Consider the following 24699-nt stretch of genomic DNA (forward strand, 5'->3'; position numbering starts at 1 on the left):
GAGAAAGACTACTCATCAAGAATAAAGCTGCAAAGCAGCTATCTGAAGGGGATTAAAGAATCACGAACAACAGCTTCAAAAGCTGCATAAAGCGTTAAGCAAGACACCCCCACGCTTCCCTCTGCCATTTCAAGAAACTGTTAATTCACCTTTTTAGCCATTTGATACCTGAACAAACAATTTTCATATGGAAGGCTGCTTATGTTTATCAGTGGCAGAGTCAAGAAGATGCATCACTTCTGGCTTTATTTTCCTCTTTAGGGGTCTATTTTGCTGGCTGCCCCATTCAGTCTAAATATTTTCATTATATGTAACTCCCTCTTCTTGAAACAATAGCACTGAAGGGTCTAGGAAGCCTCCTCTCTCTTCCTCTTTTCAGACTTCCTTCTTGCATTTTTATTACAATGGAGTTTTACAAACACCTTTGTCCTGGTTTGAGCTGAGATAGACCCCAACTGACCAAAGGGATATTCCATATCATATGACATCATGCTCAGCTTACAGGGAGCTTGAGGAAGAGGAAGGACGGGGAGGGGTGGCAGCATTCAGAGTCATGGCATTTATCTTCTGAAGTAACCGTTACATGTGATGGAGCCCTGCTTTCCTGGATATGGCTGAACACCTGCCTGCCGATGGGAAGTGGGGAATGAATTCCTTGTCTTGCTTTGCTTGCACATGTGGCTTTTGGTTTACCTATTAAACTGTCTTTATCTCAACCCACAAGTTTTCTCACTTTGACTCTTCCAACTCTCTCCCCCACCCCACCGGGGGGAGTGAGCGAGCGACTGTGTGGGGCTTAGTTGCTGGCTGGGGCTAAACCACGAGAGCCTTAGAGGGCAAATTCAAAACAGGATGCTCCTCACCTTTCTACTTCAACTACATCTGAGACTAAATAACTAGTTTAAGAGATTAGTCCATCCAAATAGACCGTTCAGAAAACCATGACAGTGTTTGCCTAGACCACCCCAGAGCAGCTCCTTGTCATGACATCTCCCTGCTGTTCCTTGCAGCCAAGTACAAAGCATGAGTGTTACTCAGATGCTGATCAAGAGGAGCAGTTCTTCCTCTCAGCAGTGGTCCTCAGTGAGCTTCCATATTCTCCATGGCCATCACTGGACAGACTTTGCTCCTCATCGCTAAGGTGTTCCTGCCTCTGTAGCCTAACACACTGGGCTTAAAGAAAGCATTTGGGGGCTTTGTCCCAGGAAGAACTACAAAAGCTGAGGACACTGAGGCCCTTCTGTTGCTAAAGTGAAAGATAAGTAGGAAAGATCACTCCTGCACGTGCAAAACATATCATTTTTCTTGTGGCAACTACACAATTCCCAATGCAATTATACATCTGGCTGAGGAGTCAGAGAAAGACTCAAAAAGGACAATACGATGGAGTGTGGGAGAAGCAAGGAAGGAAAAAAGAAAAAGAAAACACTGAGCACAAAAACTACTGACCTCAAACTTACCACATAATTTCAGAGAAGCAACAGAAGATCTAAGACTTAACTTCTACAAAAAAAATATTTTTCTAAGTTGACGAAGGACAGCTAAGGAGTAAAGTCTGTGGACATACAAAGTCACAGAAGAACCATACATCAATAGTGGTATAGAAGGGAAGGATGAAAGCAAAGAAGGCCTTTCAATAACAGGTAAGAATTATCACAGACCATCAGATATTTTTAAGCGGCTGGTCGTAACAAGGCTTTGATTTGGTGAAACACAAAAGCAGGCAGAAAATAGGGCAGCTGCCCCACACAATAGTAGGATGTCTCCTGCCACATTATAATCCATCGGCAGACAACTCTGCCTGACACTGTTTCAGCTGCCTACTTAGCAGCATTGCCTCTATACCTGCAGAGACAGTTCAGGGTTTGCCTCCTACCAACTTTCAATAATAAAGCAAATATTACCATCCTGATTTTTTGGAAGGAATTTTAAATTTTTACTGGTTAATCCTGTAGTGCAGTTTGCCAGACAATTCTCCATTCCTTATATTAAGACTCTGAATTTTTATTTTCTTCACATTATATGTATTTTAATAAATGCATGATTTAGTATTCTGCAAACCCACACTACAAAAAGACTATTCTGGAATAAATGGTATAATTACATTTCCTACAGTGACCTTGTAATCTCTCGAGTATTTATCCTAGACTAAACAGCCTTAGTCAGCTGCCCTGTGTCTGATTGTCGATGAAAGAAGCTTGTTTGACAACTGCTTCGAGCAGAAATATATTTTTTCCATGATTGCATGAAAAAGTAAAAAAACATTACCAGACCAGTATTCTGAGCACAGAGACTCGTGTTAGATCGATGAGTTAATTTTGAAGCCAAACGCCAACAAAAACAATTACTATGGACATTCTGCTGTCATGGCCAGCTTTTGAGGTTAATTTAGTGGTACATATACAACTACAGCCAACTTTACATACAAGAAACTACATGGTGTGTGCAGGCTTCCTTCTTTGTTTCTTTATATATTTTCCATATTCTCTGCTTTTATAACTCTCCCGAGACCTTTTACAGTTACAGAACCCACACTATACCCACAGGTGGGCGGGCAGGAAGCAAAACTCTCCGTTTCATAAGCAGTCCACTTTTAATATATTCAATTGCTAATGACCTTGACAGAAGAGCTCCATGCAAAACACCATACACTACAGGGTGTCGTTTGAAATGTTCATAGACATTTTTGCCAGAAAGCTGATTTCTTAAACAGTAAGATTTCAGACTTACTAGAGGCTCTGCTCTTTTCCTCCATTTCCATGCAGTTGGAAAAACTGGTGCTAATCTACCTCCTCTATATTAAATTTGCATCCTTCCAAAATCCTACGACGAAACCTGTAGGGTTTCTGTAGGATGCTAAAGCAATGCAAGGCGGTTTCTGCATCAAACCAAATTAGGCCAGTTTACACACAGTCTATTACCTTGTTCCATCCTCTCTTGAACAAGGCAGCACACTCGGCCATATTCACTATTCCAAAAAAGTGTACCCACCTAGTACTTTTATTGTCATTCGTAGCTTTTTATTCAATTATTCACGATAAAATGAACAAAAAATACTTTACTTTAAAAGGCTGTATGCAAATGGAGCTGTGTCTTTAAAGCAATCATCACTTCTCACCCGCCAATTCTCATTCATTAGGTGCCTGATTCAAAACGCATTGCAGCCAGCAGAAGCGTTTCTACTGAGGATCAAGCCCTGCAACAGGAGACACTGGGAAATTCAGACCATATGCACTGGTAGCCCAGAGAATTCCTGCAAGGAAGAGTGCAACGCTCTCTCTACACACTCTCCAAAGCAAGACAAGCTTTCCTTGCTTTTACTCAATCTTTTGACTCTGACTTCTGAGCTTATTGAGAAACTACATTCTATTCAAAGGAGCAGAATGAATTCAGTGTTCAAAATCGATGGGCCAAAGCAGATCAAATAAGCCCTTCATTTGTGGCTTTTCTCCTTTTCCAAGATTCAAGAAATATCTGCGTACCCCAATGACAAACAGAGCAGATGTGAAAAATCACCTGCTACAACTTTTAAAGCCCAGCAGTCCTGTCACCCATTCAAAAATCCATTCTCATTTCACCGTCTTGAACCCAACACAGACACTCACAGGGTTTTAGCAAAAACTAATCTGGCCAAAGACCAGATCAACTATGCTTTAAGGATAGTTTGGAGAGCATCCTTACTATTGCCTCACTTTAAAAAAAAAAAAAAAAAAAAAAATCACTATGATTGACAGCAAAGAAGTTGCACGAGTCATTTCTAGATTAAGTGCCAGAACTCTACATGTGTTTCAAATTACACTACAACACTGTACAACAAAGAAATATGCAGAAATTTTCCACTTGAAATGAAGGTTAAAAATTAAACGCTAACAAAGCTCTAACAGATATGAAATCCAACCTCCTCATCTTAATTCGAAATTTAAAATGACTGAGTTGCCCTACACTAGGAAAAAAAAAGGAACAGATCAATCCAGTTGTTTGTTACAAAAAGCACAGTGGGCTAAAACACATTCGTTGTACATACAGACTTCCGCAGCACTCTGATTTTGCTACAGTACTTACCCTCAACTCTTAAAATTATATTTTGCTTAGATTTAACTTTTAAATTATGCAAGTATTTTACCTATCCTCATTAGTGTTCACCATTGAACTTTATTTTTGCATCATATTTAAACAAAACACTAATTAACTGGAGTGGTCCTAACAACGTGGTTATACATGAAAACAAGTTGACAGATCAAAGCAAAGGCACATTTTTCCCTAAAGAAAAGCAAAGATTTTTGGAGCAAACTCAATTTTTTTATATACGTGTATATATTCAGGATGTATCTCTCCGGACAAAGTTAAGCAGGCAAATACAATTTTATTCTAAGAAGCGCAGGCTTGACTTGATTACAAGGTCTGCACAAAAGTTCTCTGTTAAGGCAGAGGGTTTTTAAGTGGAGTGCAAACAGAAATTTTTAAGCTTATTTGTAAAATACCTTTATTTTGTGAGAATAGGACTGGTGCTGTGTTAAGAGTACAGTCCACGTTGGATTACAAGAGATTGTTTCTAAACTTTGAGACACGAAGTTCACACATCTTTACCCAAAATGTTAATCGCATAAGCAGATTTTTGATTTATATTGGGTTTTTACGTAGCTTGTGTATGACTCTTCCACAGCTGTAAATACTCGGTGTGAGAACGCTGTATGGCTGCTCCTGCTAGCAGGATTAGAATTACTTAGAATTAATGCCAAGAATGTCTTTACATTTTTCAGAACTTCAAACAAACATTGTTTTGATCCTCAGGGGTTTTTTTGTTTTGTTTTTTGGGGTGGTTGTTGTTGTTGTTTTTTGGGTTTTGTTGGGGGGGTTTTTTGGGTTTTTTTAAATCAAAACTACACAACGAACATGCATTTTTAAAACAACAAACTAATTCCCATCCCTATCCTGTTTTGGTCTTTCCCTACTTGGCATGTCAGAGTTTGTTATATTTTTCGTTTCTTTTGTTTTGCAGTAAGAAAAATCCAGACCTCCAACCACACAAATTCAGTGTGCTCAGCTAAAACATAAGAGGAAAGAAAAGAAAAAAAAAAAAAGAAAAAAAAAGATAAAACCCAAAAGACAGGCTTTTTTGGACCCTCTTAGAAAACCCAGAAGTAAAGTAATAGCAGTGAGTGCCTGAGCATCCAGGCACTCTTGCTCTCTCTCTCCACCACACACCACCTCTCCCCAAAAGCCATGGGAGGTCACACAGCCTTGCAATGACTCTGCAGTTCAACAGATTTGGACCAATTTGAACCAAAAGTCGCACTCCCCACTTCACTCAGACTACACCAATCTAACCATTTCTAGTGCCGGCAGAAGTGCCGGTAGGGCCTTTGATAAGATCAGGCTCTCTAAATGCAACTTCCATCACAGGTTGCCTTCAACTCCACCCAGAAACCAACAATTTCCCAATGCACGTCACTGAACACTCCAGTAACTTAGAGTAGTGACTAAGTCACACAGACCCAGGACTATTAGTCATCACGGAGGGACAGGCAGCTGTGGAGCCTGCCTCAAGGACGGGTACATTACAGTGATCCCAGACCCCACTTTCCTCCAAGGACAGCACCACAGGTTTGGGAGATGCTCTCATACATGTCTTCTCCTCTTCTTCAAGCCACATTTCCATTTGACAGCTGAGACAGGCATGAGCTGGTCCTCACAGCCTGAACGCCCAAAGTGACCTTTACCACCCAGATCAAACCATCACCAACCTGGCACAGTCAGTCTGTATCCATGGAACCATCAGCCACTGCAACTTCTTGTTGTAACCCCACAGAGGAGCAGTCAAGGGAACCTCTGTCAAAGGCTGGCTCTGAGAAAGCTTCATAGACTCACACAGTGGTTTGGGTTGGAAGGGACCTTAAAGACCATCTAGTTCCAACCCCCCTGCCACGGACAGGGACACCCTCCACTAGACCAGGTTGCCCAAAGCCCCATCCAACCTGGCCCTGAACACTTCCAGGGATGGGGCATCCACAACTGCTGTGGGCAACCTCTTCCAGTGCCTCACCATCCCTCACAGGGAAGAATTTCTTCCTTATATCTAACCTAAATCTCCCTTCTTTCAGTTTAAAGCCATGACCCCTTGCCCTGTCACTCCATGTTCTTATAAACAGTCCCTCTCCAGCTTCATGCCCCTTGCCATTAGGTTAAATACTGTCTACAAGTTAGCATAACACATGTTGCTCCCAGAAAGCCATCTAATCCGGGATTATTACCTGTATTTCATTACTTCCAGAAAATCTTCCACCATTAAAAAAAAATGGGGGGGAGGGGGAATGGGACACGACACGACACGGGACATGGACAGACACAGGGGATGGGATGAGGAGATGGACGGACCTGAAGGGCACAAACCCCTACACGTTACACCAATCATTTGTGTTGAAAAAAAATTTAAAAAAAATCTATTTCTTCATTATTCTAAGACTTCCAACACAATAGCAAAAAATGCATCATAAGGATGTTAATGCTTTTCTGCAGTACACAGAAAAAAAATGAAATTCACAGCCCCAAGAAAAACTGAAAAGAAATTTCTAAAAAGTTTGAACATAAATTCCTTTTTGCAAAACATGCAAAATCCATACAGAATAGCAAAGGGAGGATACAGAATCAAGTTTACTGAACTGCATGCAAAGTCTTTTGTAAAGCTTAATGAACACATAATACAAGTAATCTTAAAAAGCAATTTGTTTTTAATTATAAAAGATCCCTATCAAATGTTCTAAACGATCCCTTAAGGATTCACCCTTTTTCTTGCTCTTTGCTAGAAACCTTCTTGCCAACTGTCTCCTTCATTACAGCAATTTACTAAGAAAGAAAAGCAACACTGATGCTGAAACCTAAAGTGAGTCTTGCAGAGGGTAAGAGATTAAGATGAGAACATTCAAAAAGCCCATTCTACTGACTGTTTTGAAGATAAACTGTATCTTTAAAAAAAAAAAAAAAGTCAGTAAGTCACACTACCAGAAGTCAATTCAGAGTCTCCAGGCTGGCAGTGTCTTTGCAATAATTCTGGCTCCAGAAACTCAGATGATAACAGCCTGCACATTTGAGGGAACTATTTAGAAACAATAAATAACCAAACTTCAAACTGCAAAATTATTAACAAGAACATGAAAAGAGGAAGAAACAACAAAAAAAAAATTCAGATTTAATCTGTCCTTATATGAGTCCAAATTAAGAAGAAACTAAAAATCTTTAGCAGGAGTGGATAACATTGTGCCCAGCTCTTCTGCCTCACACAGGCAGCTGTATGCAGCTGCCTGAACAAACCCCAAGCAGGGACCCAGGCACATTAGTTAAGCATTCATCATCAACAGGAAATGCGCATGAGTTCATATAAACACAGAAACACAAATATATAAACGAATAGCCTTGCATGGTTTAAGGTGTTTCAGACACCCCGTGGAATAGGGTTAGAGTTGTACCAGCTGGGAACCCACAGCATCGATGTATTTGTTTTGGAATTGCAAACAGCCTCAGGACTCAGAAGAACTCTTCTGGTGGGCACCATCGACCCACCCACGAACCTCCCGGTGCTACCTAGCACCCCTGCCACTCTTAACTCTTTCATCACCTCCAGAGCCAAGCTGAACAACCCTGGCTGTTCATGCTCGGAGGAGTAAAACGATGCATGTGTCAAAGCATCTCCAAGAAAAGACTGTAAGCATTGTTTGCAAACCGTGCTCCAAATATGCTCACGCACAGACATTGCGACATTAAAGGATTTTGTTTTGCAAGGTGTTGGGTTTCCTTCGAACGAGCATCACAGGCGATTAGAGGGATGGACACAGATAGCAACAGGATTCCGGCTGGATCTGGACACCAGCACTCGCCTTACAGAAGCGCAGGCGAAGGGACTGGGAATCATCCCTGCACAAGTCATCTTTTTTTTTTTCCCCCCTCCAAGCATTTTCATTTGTGATAAGGCTTAGGGGTGAGAGGGCCTCAAAGCCCCCCTCAAACTGGAGGTCCCTCACAGCTGTGCTTCATCCAAACAGGTGGTAAAGGCTGAGTCTGGTTCTGCCCAAGTTTAAACTGCTAATTAATACTTGGTCTCAGAAGCTTGATATCAGGTAATAAAAATTACAGTCATCAGGAGGACACAGAAATAATAAAAATGGAGAAAACCTCAATTCCAGATAGCCTTGAATTTTCTGAAGCATCATTAGGTTGCTTATTTACTTTTAAAAGTCTATCTACCTCTATCATTTTCTGGATGAGATACAATTTCTCCTTTGCCAGGGAACTAGATGGGATTCCTGTTTGGATTTCAGTGGTCTCTGAAACTGCATACTAAAGTGTCTCAACTTTTTTCAGTACTTTGTGGCTTCAGTTTTCCCATATTGCACAGTCAAACATAAACTGTTATTTTTTTAAACTCTTTCTTGCCTTGCCAGTCTGCACATTCATTCTGCCACGTAATTTTCCAGCCACTGTTAAGTGCTTGTGACCTTGACAGGGAGGCCATGACGAGTTGGGTGACACTGGCTATCCCAGTAGCTGCACATTTTCAGGTGGCATTTCAGCTACGAACACATCTCTAGAGAGCTGCCATGTCACTTTTGGACTTCCCAGCCTCCATTACCCGGGCACAGCAGGCTCCCAAGGTCCCTTCCAAACATGGCTGCACACCACGATGCCGCCAAGCTGCTGGACCGGCCCCTGCATTGTATTTTTTGACAAAGTTAAGCTCTGTGCTTCATTTCTCACAAACGCAGTTTGACTGTAGACAGCAGTCGACAAGTAAATCTACCCTTTTCCATGGCAAACAGCCCAACTTTAATATTTTTACTGGCTTACAGCTGGGTAAATTAAGCCCCAGATTTTTATTTATTTATTTTTTAATACTGTGCAACTGAAAATGAACAGCTACTTCACTACGACTGCCAAGGACAACCTTAAAAACACTAATGCAATCCAGTCCAGCTCTCAATAGATCTATAAAGGCTAGAGGACCAAAAATTTCAGCTTATCCACCCAAACAAAATGTTGGTTGGGCAGGAAGTCTAATATTTCGTTAAGATCCTTAAAAAAAAAAAAAAAAAAGAAAGAAAAAAAGACCCCTACGTGCTGGCAAACTGAAGATGGTAACAGTCCCAGCTCTAACACCATGAAATGGGAATTAAAACTTGCTGTGTTACTTACCCCAGCCTTCCCAGCATTTCAAGCTCTGGAACTTGTGGTCCATATGTCTCCACTTGCAGAGGCTGATACTCATACAAAGCTTCCTCCAGTTTTTGAATGGGAGCTAGTGAAATATGCTGACCCTGTTAACAAAATAAAAAAAAAAAAAGGTAAAAAATTTCTACATACCAGGTCAAGGTTTTGTTTCGACTCTTTTTTTAAATGCAATGCAAACACAATCATTAACCTGGTCTAGACAAAGACCATCCCATTAAGAACATAACTGTCTACTATATCACTCATTTCTTCATGACTTAAATTTTTTACTGGGATCTACAGTTTGGAAGTAATGTTTCATTAGCTATAACAGTTTGGACAAGGTAGGAGGAAAGGGAGAAGCTTTATTGAAGGCAGGCTTACCATTAGAGAGTGCAGCTGCTTCCAGTGTCACCAGTAAAATTATTATTAGGTAAAAATTTCGTTTATCAGAAGTAATATCAAACAAATGTCTCTGAGCAACCCTATTTGATTCTGTAATCAATGATTTCCTGAAAGCCCTAATTAGAAAGGGAAGCCGCTTTCATTTCTCTCTGCAGGCTTTGTGAGCTCCTCTATATAATAGCTCTCAAGATAGACTTTTACAGTTCAATACAATTAATTCATTCAACAAATTCCCATTTGTTTCGTAACTAAAAATATAGAAACACACAAACAGAAAACCTTCATTCCAGATGGTACTTTTGCAAGCCCTTCAGACCACTGAGAAACAGCTAGACATTCCCCCCCCACACACACTCCAAGTCCCTATCACTCCAAGCTCTCACAAAACAGGAGACTTGTGGCTGGAAAGGAGGGGTCAGGAGGATGTGAGATAGAGCCAAAGTTAACAGATGTTGCTGCGTGACATTCTACACTGATTTGTTGATCTTTCACACAGTTTCAATTTTCTACTGTATTCTATGGTGCTCACAAAAATTAGCAGCAGCAGCAAAAAGACAGAGCACTATGAGCTCCCCCAAAACAGCCTGGCTTCCCCTGTAGAAATTGAGCTTCACATCTGCAAAACGTAGGAATTTAGGAAAGTAGTAGTATTGTTTTTGTAGACATTTTGTCTGCAACAGGAGATCGGAAGTTTTCCACGGTGTAATGCCATGTATAACCCTGGCTCCCACTGGTGATCACTTACTGAGCTTCACTTCCCTGGGGCCACTCCCGGAAGCATCTACTCCCTCAACTGGAAACTAAAGGCTCCTGATGTGGGACACTGGGTTAAAATTAACTAAAGAGGGGGGGGGAAGTCAGTAGAAGGGTAAAGCTGTTAATTAAATTTGTGGTTGAGGACAGTGACCTTTCTGAATTTGGAACGTGGATATTTTTGTTTAGAGAACTGCAGAAAATAGCTAAGAAAATTGAAGACATCAGTCGTTGATGTACTGTCATGGATCTAGGCCTATCTCTATGGAAATATCAGCAGCACAAGTTTTCCATTGAAACAGCTCTGGTTTTGTGATGAGAACAGATAGTTCTGGCCCTTTTCTGCCCTGCCCGGGAGCCTAGCAGGACCTCAGCTAACACTGTTACAGTGACAGCATCCTGAAGGCGAAACGTAGTGAACAAAGTTCTTGAGTCAGCCATGAGTCATTCCAACTTTCATAGTCAGCATACCGTTATTTCTGGGCCACAAACTACTGCTGCAACATTAAAAGCAGGCAACCACACATTAAAAAAGAAAAAAGTTAGGAAAAAAAAGGTTAAAAATTCAGTTTTAATCCCACTTCATGATATTTTAAGATACAAATGCAGGGTCTTTTTATATTGCTAGAAGTTGTCAATTTACAACCTGTTCAAGTTCATGAAAATACTGTATTTTGTACCTACATTCATGTGGGCATGTTACACCCATTTTAAGAGATTAATGTTTAAATAAGACTTTTAGATTTAAATTTTTAAGAATATTTTTGTCTCTAACCAAACCGAAGGGAAAGATGTATCAAAATTTTACATGTGTACACCCTCATCTGGTGGATGAAGAGCCTCAGTCTTCCCAAATCCAGAGTAATTTCGTTCCAGCCATAGTAAAGAAAATTCAGTTTCAGGCAAAGATCAAAACCATGATAAATATTTTGGGAAATTACTTGTGTGTGGAAAAAGGGAGCAGCTCAGATTGCAGGAGCCAGATCTCTGGAGGGCATCACCAGAACAGCTGCTCGCTGTTAGCAGAGTTGCCACTGGTGCATTCCTAACACTTTTTTAACGAGAGTGACTTTTCCCAACGTTGGCCAAGAGACACGGGAAGGCTCCCTACAAATGGGCCAGGCTCATCACAAGCTTCTTTCACCACCACCATTTACACTACTACAGATGAGCATCTCTGGGGACTCCTGGGAGGACAGGATGAAAATGTTTTGTTTGTCTTCCTCTCTCTGTGGGATTCCCAAGGTGCCAGAAGTCAGAAGAGATCACAATGGTCATTCACTCTCAGATGGTCAAACAGTAACTGCAAGGGAGCTGCTTATGAACAGTGGGGAGGCTGACTGGTCCGCACACCAGCTCTATGGTAGGCACTCGCATATGCACCATGGGGAAGCCAACGAGCCATGCCAGGACCCTCCTGTGAGGTGGGGTATTGCAAAAACAACGCAACGTGGTGGCCCGCAGAGCAGCAGCAGAACATTGGAAGAGGAGCAACATATAGAAGCCATCCATCCTTGAGCTGGTCTGACCTCATGTCCAGCACAGGCCAGGACACTTTGTGTTCCTGTATGAAGCCCAAGGACTGGCAGTTCAGCCAAAGCATCTTCTTATGAAAGGCGTCCAATCTAGAGTTAAAGATTTCAGATCATAAAGGTCCAGGTACATCCCCTAGGTAAGCTTTTCCAATAGTTAATTATCTTCACCGTTACATATTGGCAGCTCATTTCTGGTTCATCAAGGTAAGTTTCAAAGCACTGGCTACGTCTTTCTCACCTATGTACTGGGCCAAGGTGCAAGTGTTAGGAACCAGTACATACTTTTGCATGGCAAAACGACTGCACTGCTTTGTGTCCAGCCAGCAGATCTGCACCTCAAGGAGATTGTGCAGCTGTATGACAGCACTCATTTGTTTTCCTTTCCCCAAATCACAACTTTAGCTGATGGGCTTCAGAACATGGATTACATTCCACTTAGCAATGGGGTGGTACCAAACCAAAAAAACACAAGCTGTTGTTCCTGCCCTATAGCTGTCTGGCCTTTAGGTGAAGACTTCTTCCTATAAACTAGGTATTAGTCTGCCTTGATTTGGGGAAGCGCTAGATGGAAGCATAAGAGTTACGACATACATTCCCACTTGAAAGGGGCTCAAGCCTGGTCTGTAGATGTTTTGGATATGAACAGGCTGCATCTACACCACTGACTCCTTGCAACGCACGTACAGCGGCATGGCCACGCAGGCTCCTGAGCTCGTGGGCTCCCAACTTGTTCAGCCCTGCGCAGATCACACTGTGGTCACACCACTGGGTACGCCACACATTGGCGCAAAAAGGCTGGGATGGAAACCAATGAAAACAAAGTTCTGCATTTCCTCTTTTCACTGATGTTGCGATAAGGTACATTTACATTAACTCTTGTTGAAGTTAAAAGGCTCAATTTGACCAATATTATCTCAGTTAAAAGCAATTTGACCAGTAGCACCATAGTTTTGTGTCCCTGTCCTGAGTGGTCCACTAGCCATTTCATTCAAGGCTGGTAATAAAAGGCAAGCTGTTGTGTAACTTCAGAGACATCACAAGAGACAATAACCGTTACTTAGGAATTGCACAGCACTTTTACAGATCCAAAAACCATTTCACATCCATGAGGTAAGATTTTTAAATTTCCTGTATTCCACCTAGACAGCCAGCCTCACCTCTTTCCAGCATTAGGAGGCATTTATCATCATGCTAAAACCAAAATGAAAGCAGTGGGTCCAAGATCCTGCGTTTGCATTGCTTTCGCCTGACAAACCTAAGATCTGACGTTGTGGTCATGGGTAAGTATTTCTAATTCCCCTCGGATGCTGTAATGTTTGTGTAAAAGAAGCTGACAGTATCCAAATGGAGATCGAAAAGGCTTCCAAGAACACAGACAACAGATTTTCCTGCCTCCTCTCCCTCCCACTCCTATCTTCGTGGCATACGAGTTTTTTCTCTGGGATTATTTTAGGCACCGTAGCTGTCTATTACATTTTGGAATGTATGGAACCACAAAACACACTGCTAATTAGAAGGAAGGCATTTGCTTATCCTTATGACTTTGTTTATGTAAAAGACTGAACAGCAATGGATTTGTGAGCGACTGACTTTCCATTCATGCGCTGTATGGTTTTACATGAGAGAAATACAGGATTAGATCGTGAGAGGGAGTTTAAATAATGTCTTTGCATTACAAATAAAACAGGACTTGCTGATTTACTTTTCACTATCCCAGATACACTGTTTGAGACATCTCTCAGTTTAAGTTATAAGAAACAAAAGCAGCAGCCAATTTTTATTTCAGACTGTGATATAACATGGCATTAAGAAAAAAAAAGCCATGGAATACATACAGAGAAGAGCTGCCCTTCCAGTGACAAGGAGCTTATTTTAAACAAAAAACAATGTCCTTTTAGGAAAAGTCACAGCTACCAGAGCATCAAAATTCTAGCGTATCAGTTCACCTTTCACACAGGGGTTTGGGGAGGGACTCTTGGCAAATGCCAGGGGTGTCAGTATTTGCCTGCTAGCAGAAAGAGGTTATTTTAGCACACAGAGTCCAGAAGTATCAGGTGAAGGTCCAGCATTCACACTTCGTCCCATCCTGTCGCCTCTCCCTTTCCCCATCTCCAAAATGGCATTGCCTTCCTTCACCTCCTTCCCTCACCAGCAAAAAGAAATAACAACTGACAGTCTTCTCAGAAATCACTCAAGTGCCGAGGAGGAGGAGAAAAGAGATTGACACCAAAAATGCACTAGTGGGGGAAAGAGGAGGAACAGCTATGCCACAAAAACATCCCCGGGCAAGAGACAGAATCCAGAGATCGGCGTCATTAAAACTTGTCCAGACAAAGCAGGTTTCTGTACTAGAAGCGGCTGGATTAGATGATGTAGCCAAATCTTTTTGCTTTTTCAGTTTCTCTCTGCTTAGGAACTTACTCAGGTCTGCTATCACCACACTACCAGAACACAGCACACGTCAGATAACAGAAATAGTAATATTTATGTGCTAAATCTCATTAAGTCAGTTTGCAGCAGTGTTAGTTTCATTTAACTCTTTTCACCACCCCCAGCCTGGCAGAAGGAGCGCATGGCTAGTCGAAAAGAAACCCAGTCCTGTGGGATGCCAGGGCATGAGGCTGCTAAAACACATCCTGAGCATCGTTTCGACTGTGTGCAGTATGACAGAGAGGTTAACAAAGACCCTTTTTGATACACTGTCATTTGAGTGTGTAATTATCCAAATGCTTTCAAGTGAATGTTAAAACAATACGATAAATTCCTTGAATTTTTCAGTATAAGCAGTCTTAGGAAACTATTTTACTGTTAAGCTCACAAAAGAATTCAGGTTTTGGAAAGTTTTCATGTTAATAGAATTTCTTACAGAACAATATTAATGCAAATATCTGAGGCAATGCAGTCTGAGCCAAGAACTGGGGTTTGGGGTTTTTTTTTCAGTTCCCATCCTCCCAATTCACTATTGACAAATCCATGTCAGCAATGCTAATATGGCTTTCTGATTCTGATTAACTACTTACTTTGACTACAGTAATACTTAGGAAAAGGAGAATGAAACTGATAGATTTGGAGGGCTCAGTTAATATTATTCTAACCTTTACCCTCCCTGTCTTCCACAGCTTTTTTAAATAAACATGAAAAACGTCAAACTAAAATGCATAATTCCATTTCTTAGCCTAAAATTCCTATGCAGGGAGGCTTTTCCAAAGATTTAAATATCTGATACCAACTGCTCTTTCTTCTGCTCCTAAAAAGCAACAGAAATCTAATTTCTTTACTCAATTATGAAAAGTGCTATGGGGATATCACAGTAGCAAGACAGAAAGAGAACAAATGATCTGACAAAAAACAACAAAAATCAACGTAAGTTTTAAGTTTTCCTGTTGATCTCAAAACCAGAATCTGACCACAAGTGGCAGGACAACAGAGACAAGATTCACTTCCCCTCTCTGGGTTACGTGATTTTAGATGCCTAGTAACAATCTGACTAAATTTAGACTTTTTCCCCCCCTCCACAGGAACTTGATTTGATTTTTGAATGCCAAAACAGATTTAAAAGATGTGCTTTAGGAATGGCAGAAATACAGCAAGAGATCAACAGCACCAAAGAAGCTATTAACACAGACAGTCACATATATGTGAGCTGTTACATGCAAACAGGTACCTGGGAAATTAGCCACAGAGTGACATGGGCGCAATCACACCACCAGTTCTACTTGCCTCCAAAATTTTCCTTTACAACTTTCTGACATAAGTAATTACCTGACCAGACTTATCTTTAAGCTCCTGCCAAAAAAAGTCCCATTTCTCTAATCCCTCGGGAGAAAGCCTGTGTTCATCTAACATGCCGAAATAAGAATTATTCTGGGTCAGCGCCAGTACCAGGATTTAGTGACTACTCTCTCCACAGAAAAGCCTGGTGCCTTTGCTTCACATCAATGGATCGCAGTGCCTGTTCAGTATGGTCCTCTTCAGCACTGGCTGTGGGAGCCCACTTAGGATTCAGGGGATAGTCTGGATGTTTCCTGCAACAAGTCACTCACTCATTTTCAGCAGAGACTCCAGAGTTCTGGCAGGAATTGCCAAACTTTCCTCAAAGTCTCCAGCACTGCTCAAAGGACAGCCCGGTACACAAGACAGTATCATTTTTGGAAACAAAGAATTAAAACACAACAGCATTTTCACATAACTACTTAGCCCACAGATCACCCTCCTGGTTTGCAGCACTTGTTTCTCAATCTTGCTCCCAACTTGGTCTCGGCTCCCAAGGGCTTACTCGCTCTTGTGCAATCCACCCGGCTGTTCAAAGGAGTTCAGCTGCTTCTGCACCTTTTGCTCTGGTTCTCAGGAGCTCTACCCTGCATGCAGTATCTCTTTGGCCACTATCAGCTCGGTTGAAGAGCCATGCCATGAACTGGCTGCTGTGTGGTATTCAGCCACCCTGGCAGTGCCAGTTGCATTTGCAAACATCAGCTCACACGTTCTGTTTCCTAAGGTAGCTTTCCCTGGGCTCGACATGGGCCTTCTCAGGGTACAACCACAGGTTCTTCCCATTTTTCAGAGACAAAGTTTCACTACAGGTGACTCGAAGTCTATGTTCTGTTCCGTTTGTTACGCCAATTCCCAATGTGCTATGTTAGTAATACAGCATTAAGCAGAATTAAGCAAACTTTTGTTGCATATCTACCGTCAGACTTCTGGAGCCTTGATAATTTTGATTTGGCTACCAACAAAGCACAAGCTCTGCAGTAGCCAGTCTAATTACGGGATTAAAGGCTTTAATATAATATTGTTTTAAATATCCACATTAAGGGCCTAATTTTTCAAGGGATGTGAAGTAGAAATCAGCAGAGGTCAGAGCACAGCAATAGCTGCACATCGCTCACCAACCAGCAGCAACTGTTTGAGTCTTGGTACAGCTGAATCCACTGGCGTTCCTATTTTGTTGCAGTAAAGCTGAGCATTACGTTGATATGATCCCTCCATTATGCAAGAAAATTACTTAGGATTTCCTGCAGAACAGTGGAACCTGCAAAAATTAGCTGCTTTATTAGTACAACAGAAGCTCATAAAGAACCATACATCGCTGTACTCCCCTATCTGCTCTTTCCCGAGATCCTCGAAAGCAGCTCCCCCCATCCAAACAGCCACAGCTATACAGTATGATTTTTAAGGAATGTAGAGTCTGATGGATGATTTAAAAAGAAAGACTGCTTAAAATAACAAAACCGAACAGAAAGATGACCTCAGTCTGTAGAAGATGAGAAACTCCGTGTGTGTGTGTGTGTGTGTGTGTGTGTGAGAAAATCAGAGACATATTCCCTGTTTCTCTGAGTGTACAGCCTAGACCCAGATAAATGTTGATAAAGATGCAGAACACCACATTCAGCATGGCTTATGTCTGCCTGATAAAGAAATAAAGTGAGATTCCTTGAATAGCTAGATTTTAAGGAGGGACTGCTAAAGGTTGATAACTGTCTGGCAAAAGAAAGCAGGGAAGTTTTTATAGCAAAAACGGGGACAAAAAAAAGGAATAAAATCTGAAGAAAAGGACAATAAAGGCAGATGAAAGGAAAACTAAGAGTAGAATAGGAAAAACAGGAAGACAAAACATCAGAGTGAATTATTAGAAACAGGCAAAAAGATAAAAAGGAGAAATTTAGGAAAAATGAAGTTTAAAGTAGAAAAATGAAGAAAGCTTTATCAGGCATTAGCAGTACATGATACGACTTCACAATATTTGTGGACAAATTTTAAATGAAAACTGAAACCTGGTAGCAATATGTTAAAAACAGTAATTTCTAAATATAAAGTAGAAAGTAGTCTATTTCTAGGCTTTTTTTCCTCATTTGCATGCAGAGCACATAAGTAGGCATTAGCTGATTATTCTGGGGACAGGAAGAGCCACCCTGAGAACGTAACACACAGTTCACAGCACTGCTTTGAAAATGCACATTAATTTTGTCAAACTAAACAAAAAAAACCTCCCTGGGGCAGAAGCAACTGTATTTTTAATCTGCATAAAAGACACTTTTGTCCTTCCAGAGAGGTTTAACTTCCTTCCGTTAAAGTTTCCATCTATGTTTTAAATGGCCATATCAAAATGATGCTTAAACCCACAGACACATGATAGCTTTCAAAGTAGCATACAATGGCACCTGAATTTTAGCAGTATTTTGGCAAGGATTCACAGAACTTCACAGGATCAGAAAGTCAATTTGTAAGCCCTGGTTGATCCTGAGAGCGTTGCAGAAAGAATCCCTCCATGTACCCAAGAAGTACCATGGCCTACTGCATTACTCTGGTTTCAGTAGCTACGGCTTTGTAGCTCCTTGAAGCACAATAACCAGAAACATCTAAGGCATCCTTAGTACAAAGAAAAAGGAATGGTTCCTGCCATGAAAAAAAAAAAATCTACAATCTCACTCAGAGAAAATAGAAGCTGGAAGCAAAACAGCGATATAATCACATGGTAGTTTCACTTAGTCCCAGAAAAATCCTATTTATCTATTTATAAAATAAAGAGACGCCTCATCGGGTTTATCTTGTTCACTGGCTCCTTCGTGAACCCTTTTGCTAAAACACTTGTATTCAAACTAAAAAAAAAAAAAAAAAAAAGCAAGTGTTGCCACAGATTCTGAAAGAGGAGACGGCCGTGAAAGCAACTGCAGCACAAACATCAGATTTCGAGCAAGTTCGAGAGGCTGCCTAAGTATTTCCGGCTATAGGCTTATAATAAGACAGTTTTGCCTTAAACACACCACTTCCACTGTAGAAAGGAAGATTACTATATGCTCCAACATAAGTACTGCATGAACCCACATCAGCAGAACGCCCTGAAATTTAGTAATACGCAGCACAGGGAAAGAAAAGACTCAAATGCAGCATGCTGACGATCAGGGCTCACGCTGACATTGCACGCCATAGCTACTGATGGCTTCTTGGGAAACAACACAAACAAGCTACAATCCAAGAAAAAGGAAGCCCCAAGAACAAGTATTAAGAACATTTGTTAATCAAAGGACTAAACATATAGGAAAGTTTTCATTTCTTTGACTTTCATATATTATTTCCATACAGTAAAATATGTACTAAGCTCTTCCACAGCTGATGCAAATGTCTTAACCCTGGCTCAGGGCAGCTGCTCCTCTGAGAAGCAAACCAAAATGAGCTGATCATTTTAATTCCCTTAAAACTCATAATATTGAGCTAAATAAAGCAAAGCAGAGCTTACTATACAGTTTAACAAGCCATGCCTAACATCTTTGTGCACTTAAAAACTATAATTTAATTAACTTTACCTGTGAGCTTGGTGGGAGTGTGAGGTAGAAAAAAAAATACAAACTAATTTTCTCCTCAACTCTGAAAGTAGTTCAGGGTCCAAATCCCTACGCAAGAAGTAATAAAAATAGTTTGGTTTCTGGTAGCAATAACAAAAATGAAGGCAAGATTAATTCTTACACTTTTATGGCAAACAATCTAAAGCAGATGTTCGAGAATAAAAGCGATATGTCAAAGTCGTTAATAAGAACTTTTCAAAAACCAAACACAACAAGACAACTTGCAGCTTTACGTGCTTATACAAAACTCAAAATCATCTTAGTCAGCTTCCACCCTTTGCCCTTCTCTATTCTATGAAGTTTCACACTTACCAAAAGTGTTAGGTTCAAGCCTAAACCGCCACAGATCAGCGTCTCCTGAATGAAAGCACACGCACGTGAGCTTTGCTGATCTGAGATCTGCTGCTGAATCTGGGCCCTTATGAACAGAAATATATTTCCACGGTTTGGATATCCAGTATCTCTGGAATAAAGCCCCCGCCTTTAAGAGACAGAGCATATGTTGAAGATATCTAAAACAAGTTCAGACTGTATTTACATTTCCGCTAGAATACTGCAGGTTTGAGACAGAGATCAAACTTCATATTATAAGGTCAAAACCAACATAAGCATTCCTTAGAATCAGACTTCAAATAGATATTTGAAGTTATCCACACTTTCTTGTTTGCGAGTTCAAAGAATTGCTGATCATAAAGCAAACTTGAAGATATTAAATCTTTTAAGTACAAATTTCACAATAGATGATGCGTGCACGCAGGAGAATTGAGTCCTTCTACATTTAATATGGCAAAAGTTTGTATAAGGTAACCATAAGCACACCCTTTTCAAATGAAACTAGCTTTTATTGTGAACACGAAAGACGCTGTGTTAACTTAAAACACCGTTCACTTAGATGTGCTTTCCAAAAGGCCTTAAGCAGGATTATATTGATTTAAATAAAGTAAATTAGGCAAGTTTTTGCACTCGAGCTTCCCACACAAATAGGATTTGCCAAGCCTTTCGAGTCTAATCAGTGGTACAATCATACAGGTATACAAGAGACTGACTCAGCGCGCGCGCACACACTTCTAGACTCACCAGCAAGAGCTGATTTTTGGCTGACCACAGAGAACTGTCTCCTAAGCCAGTCAGCCCAAGTCTCCATCTACCTGGAAGCCATCCACCCAGCAACACTGGGCTACTGTGCATCTGCACTGCTGTTCTACTTCACTACATGAAACACAAACCCGTCGCTACAGGCATCGGAGTAACTGATACCGTATCACTCAAGTCAATGGGAGCAAATCAGAAACTCTAGAGTACGTATGAATAATAATAGGTTTTGTGTTTCCTTTCCCAAGTGCTGACAGTTTGGAGGGGTATTTCCCCCGCCCACCATTGCTGAACTATAATCACATTAATTTCATCGTGCCAAGGCAAGCTGTTCAAGAAGCTTTCACAGCATGTTTGGCTTAATAAGCCAGGGTGGGTTTTTTGGGTTTTGTTTTGAATTGCCCAAGATTTGATAAGAAAAAGAAAGCGAACGTAAGATGTGTAACTCTCAGGAAAATTATATTTTTAGCAAAAGATGGCAAGGTCATGTCTAAAAGCTTTAACAACCAACCAAACTGTTTAAATCACCACCAGCCTAAATAACTTTGCCCTAGCTCTGGGCATAAACTCATATCAACTGGTAATATAGTGAAAAAGCCATGTTTTCTCCTTTGGTTTCACATTAATCTTGGGTCACGGTTAAAATACAACACTGCATCAACTTTTCCCTCCCCTGTCTCCTTTCCACAGCCGTTGCTGTGTCAGCTGAAACCTTCACTGCAAGGACTGAGTGTTGATAGCCGCCGTGTCTAAGAGACCTACAAGGAAAAACGCCTGCCAGAGCCTAAAAGCAGCTCACCTTATGAAATCAGCCCAGCCATTCCAGTAGCTACATCGGTCTGCTCCAGGACACTGGCAAAAGCAGGGAGTTGCAGTGACTGTTTGCAGCTATCGAGACAAGGAAATTTAGACTCGGTTGAATCTTTCATATCTTAGATTTAGACCAATGCTAAAAGGCAACCCTCAAGTGCTACAAAGAGTGCTCTAATTCATACAAGTAGTTGAGTCACACCAAACCAGCAGCCTAGCCGGGATAACGCATTGCTGAATGTACCTACATTTGTTTCTGTCAAGGGCTACAGTTTGCTTTTAATTATTCATAATGCTTTGGAATGTACTTGGATGCATATATTGTACATACGCACAGCAGATTAGTTTTAAAAAAATAACCAAGTCTCAGTAATTTGAGAGCTGATTTCTGTACTCAAATACTGTGCTTTTAAATGAGATGCTTTTTGTGTGCATGGGTGTTTCTGTGTATATGTATACACACAGAAACATGCACACAAATAACCAAAGGCACAAGTTAAACACTTTTTAACAAACAGTATCACCGAACATTTTGCAAGACCCTGTAACGCCCCAATGCTGTGCAGATTTACACACAGGATTCATTGAAAGGCACATCAAGCTAACTAATCTATTTGCTATCAGCAGATTTTATCATACACTTACTTGGGGCTTAGACCCAGATTCAGCAACACCAATTCAGCTTAGAAAACTACCCAGCTTTAAGCACACAAAGAGCCTCGCAAAGTCAAAGGAGCAGTTGCATACCGATTACTTTGTCTGGATTGTGGCCTACAAGTCCAGTCCAACAAAGCCAAGCAAGCCTAAACCTGATTGCATAAACTGAGCCCATCCACTTCCCTGCAATTACCTATGACAATAAACACAACGGTCTAGGAAGCACAGGCTTGCAGAAACAGGTCTTCAGAGAAACAACCAGCACCCTGATGACTCTGGTCTCTGCTCCCCGTCATAGACTGTTCCTACAGCTCAGGAGTTGAGCAGCTCACAACCAGGTGTATTAGACACCAACATCTGCTATTGCCTGGTCCACAGATCCACCACAACACATCGATGGGCCCTATGGACCGAATTGCAACGAGGACAACCTAACAGAGCTGAAAGTTAAGCCAAGAGGCGTACATGCTTGCTTAATTTGAAAGCACATGCTTAAGGGCTTTCTGGGTCAAAGCCAAGATGATCCATATCTTATGATATCAAGCACCTCTGCCAGTTTTAGATCAAAAATGTTAATACGACTACTTCAGCAATACCATTAACCAGTCCACAAGGGCAGGCTTCTGCTCCATACTCCGGACACATATAGCAAGATGAATTTCACTCGGCCCCTTCTGAAGCGAACACCCACTGGTATCGGTGTGAGTTCTAATGCTTGATCATGCCTCTCTAACTGAAGGTGGACATCAAGAGATTAATGGAGTAATATTAAGACAGATTTTTAAGAAGTGTATAGGGTTTCCAAGTACTCTCTCAAGAGTAGTTATTTCTTATATAAATCATCTTAATTTTATTATCTGGGCCCCAATCCCATGGCCTACACAAATTGAGAAAATAGTCCCACTAGGGACTACATGTAATGGGGTCCATTACTCATACCAAATAGATCAAGCATTGTTAGAAAGCTCATTTACAGAAAAAGTTTCCAAGTTTCTCTAATCGTGTATTTAAAACCTTAAAAGGAAGACAATAAGCAATTATAAATCATGCAAACTCACGTACTCAGTAATCCATATTATTATAAAAAGTAGACTAGAATTCTAAGAAGTTACTTACTGCAATAACCATTGAATTAATTGTATTTACTTCAATGTCTTTTTTGAATAATTCACATCTCAGCATTCGACAGTACACTTGACATTTGTCTTCCCAGCTAAAAAAACTGCAAAACGCATTGCAGACAAACCAAAATCCTCTCTAAACTGATGTTGAGAGGTGTCACGATTTATTGATGGGACACACCTAATCACATCAAAACAAGAAAAGAAAACTTGTTTTCTTTCAAATGCACATCAGATTTCTTTAATCTGTGCATTTACTAAACTGCATAAATAGAAAACCGGTGGTTTGATGCAATCAGCACAGTGCCATTTAAAGCATAGCACATCACAGCACTCTTAAGTCTTTTTGGAAATACCTCTGCAGCTCAGCAGCACTAGCTTTCCACCAGTTGCTGCTCCACATGCTATTGCCAATCAGCTGCATTTGCTGTAGCGCATTCCAAAGTTTACTAATTAATCTCTGCACTAAACCCCACTGATGGCTGGTTGCCATTTGAAATGATCATCATCTTTTATTTAAAGACATAGTGACCCTATCATCAAACTCAGACCTTATCTGTAAAAAAAGGTGTTCCAAATTTCAGATAATTAAATCTGCTTCAATAGCAATGAAGGTTTGGTTTGTTTTTTTTAAACTGAAGAGGCAATCATTAATGGTTTCAGAGTGTATATATATATTAGACATACTAAGTTACTTCAATGTTAATTGTCAGGAATCGAGAAACCTCTTGCATTTTGACTAGGAGCTACATTCAGCAGAGGGTATGAGATGCAAACTTCTGGAAAAGAGACTATTCGTTTCTTGCAAAACAGCATACATGCTTTGAAGTTGTGTGTTTTAACGATTCCAGCTTATTGCTACATTTCATATGAGGTTTTAAATATTGATTTCACCCAGCCCAACCTCTCACACCATTGTTACAGGCTGCTCTCGTTCAGTGGTGCATACTGGCTCCGTGACCTTCACAATGACCTCTGCAAAAGCAGTTGTGCATTTTACTGTGGTGTAAATCCTCACAGACAAGTTGAACCTGTTCTTTTTGGCATCCAGCCCTTCAGATGAATACTCTGCGGAGATTTATTATGAAAGGGGAATGAAGGGGCATTATTGCACAACATTCATCCCTCGCATACGGCTAAGTTCCATCTTTTTTACAACTTCTGAAGGCTTTTAAATAAACAGATCTTCTTAATTACACAAATCGTTCTTGCTTCTCACCAATCTTCTGTAATTAAAATTCACTGTTATTTACGAAAAGGTAGACATGCCCATAAAAAAGCATGTGTGCTAAGGTGTTTTATGTTATTATTAATAAGTAATATTCATACTTCCTGTTACTATACACGAGGGATTAGTGTTTCCTAGCACACAATTCGCTTACAACACTGAAGTATTATTCCACATTGTAGCAACACACATTGCCCTAAAAGGGTCCATTAATTATTTTTGTAATGCCGTGAAGTTGCTGCAGGATATTAGACTGTCTCCACAAGAAATACTCTTATGGTAAAATGATGAATGACGAAGTTTGCAGGTTTTTAATTAGATTTCAGAACAGTAAGAAAGTATTTACGAAGTTATTTTGCATGTCTTTAGCTTAATACTTTGCATGCTCTTACGCAAATGATTTTTAAAAAAATCAAGATTAATTCAATAAAAAACTATAAATGCATAAAAGAACTGTGAAAGGGACAGATTTTATGAATTCAATGAATCTGCAAAGTGGTCAGAGTAGTAACCCTATCATTCACATTATCTACGTTCCTTCAGGTTTTCTAATTGATCCT

The 24699-nt window shown here is 40.6% G+C and overlaps 1 protein-coding gene across 2 annotated transcripts in view; it reads right to left on the minus strand.

Moving 5' to 3' along the window:
• Positions 1–24699, minus strand: part of MNAT1 (MNAT1 component of CDK activating kinase) — a 126520-nt gene that overhangs the window by 27999 nt on the left and 73822 nt on the right. For both annotated transcript variants that reach the window (XM_054827186.1, XM_054827185.1), the window contains exon 7: positions 9184–9305. In XM_054827186.1, coding sequence (XP_054683161.1) covers positions 9184–9305 — 122 coding nt within the window. The remainder of the gene's footprint in view (positions 1–9183; positions 9306–24699) is intronic.

Source organism: Grus americana, chromosome 5, assembly GCF_028858705.1.
Source record: "Grus americana isolate bGruAme1 chromosome 5, bGruAme1.mat, whole genome shotgun sequence".
In the NCBI taxonomy this organism is placed as follows: domain Eukaryota; kingdom Metazoa; phylum Chordata; class Aves; order Gruiformes; family Gruidae; genus Grus; species Grus americana.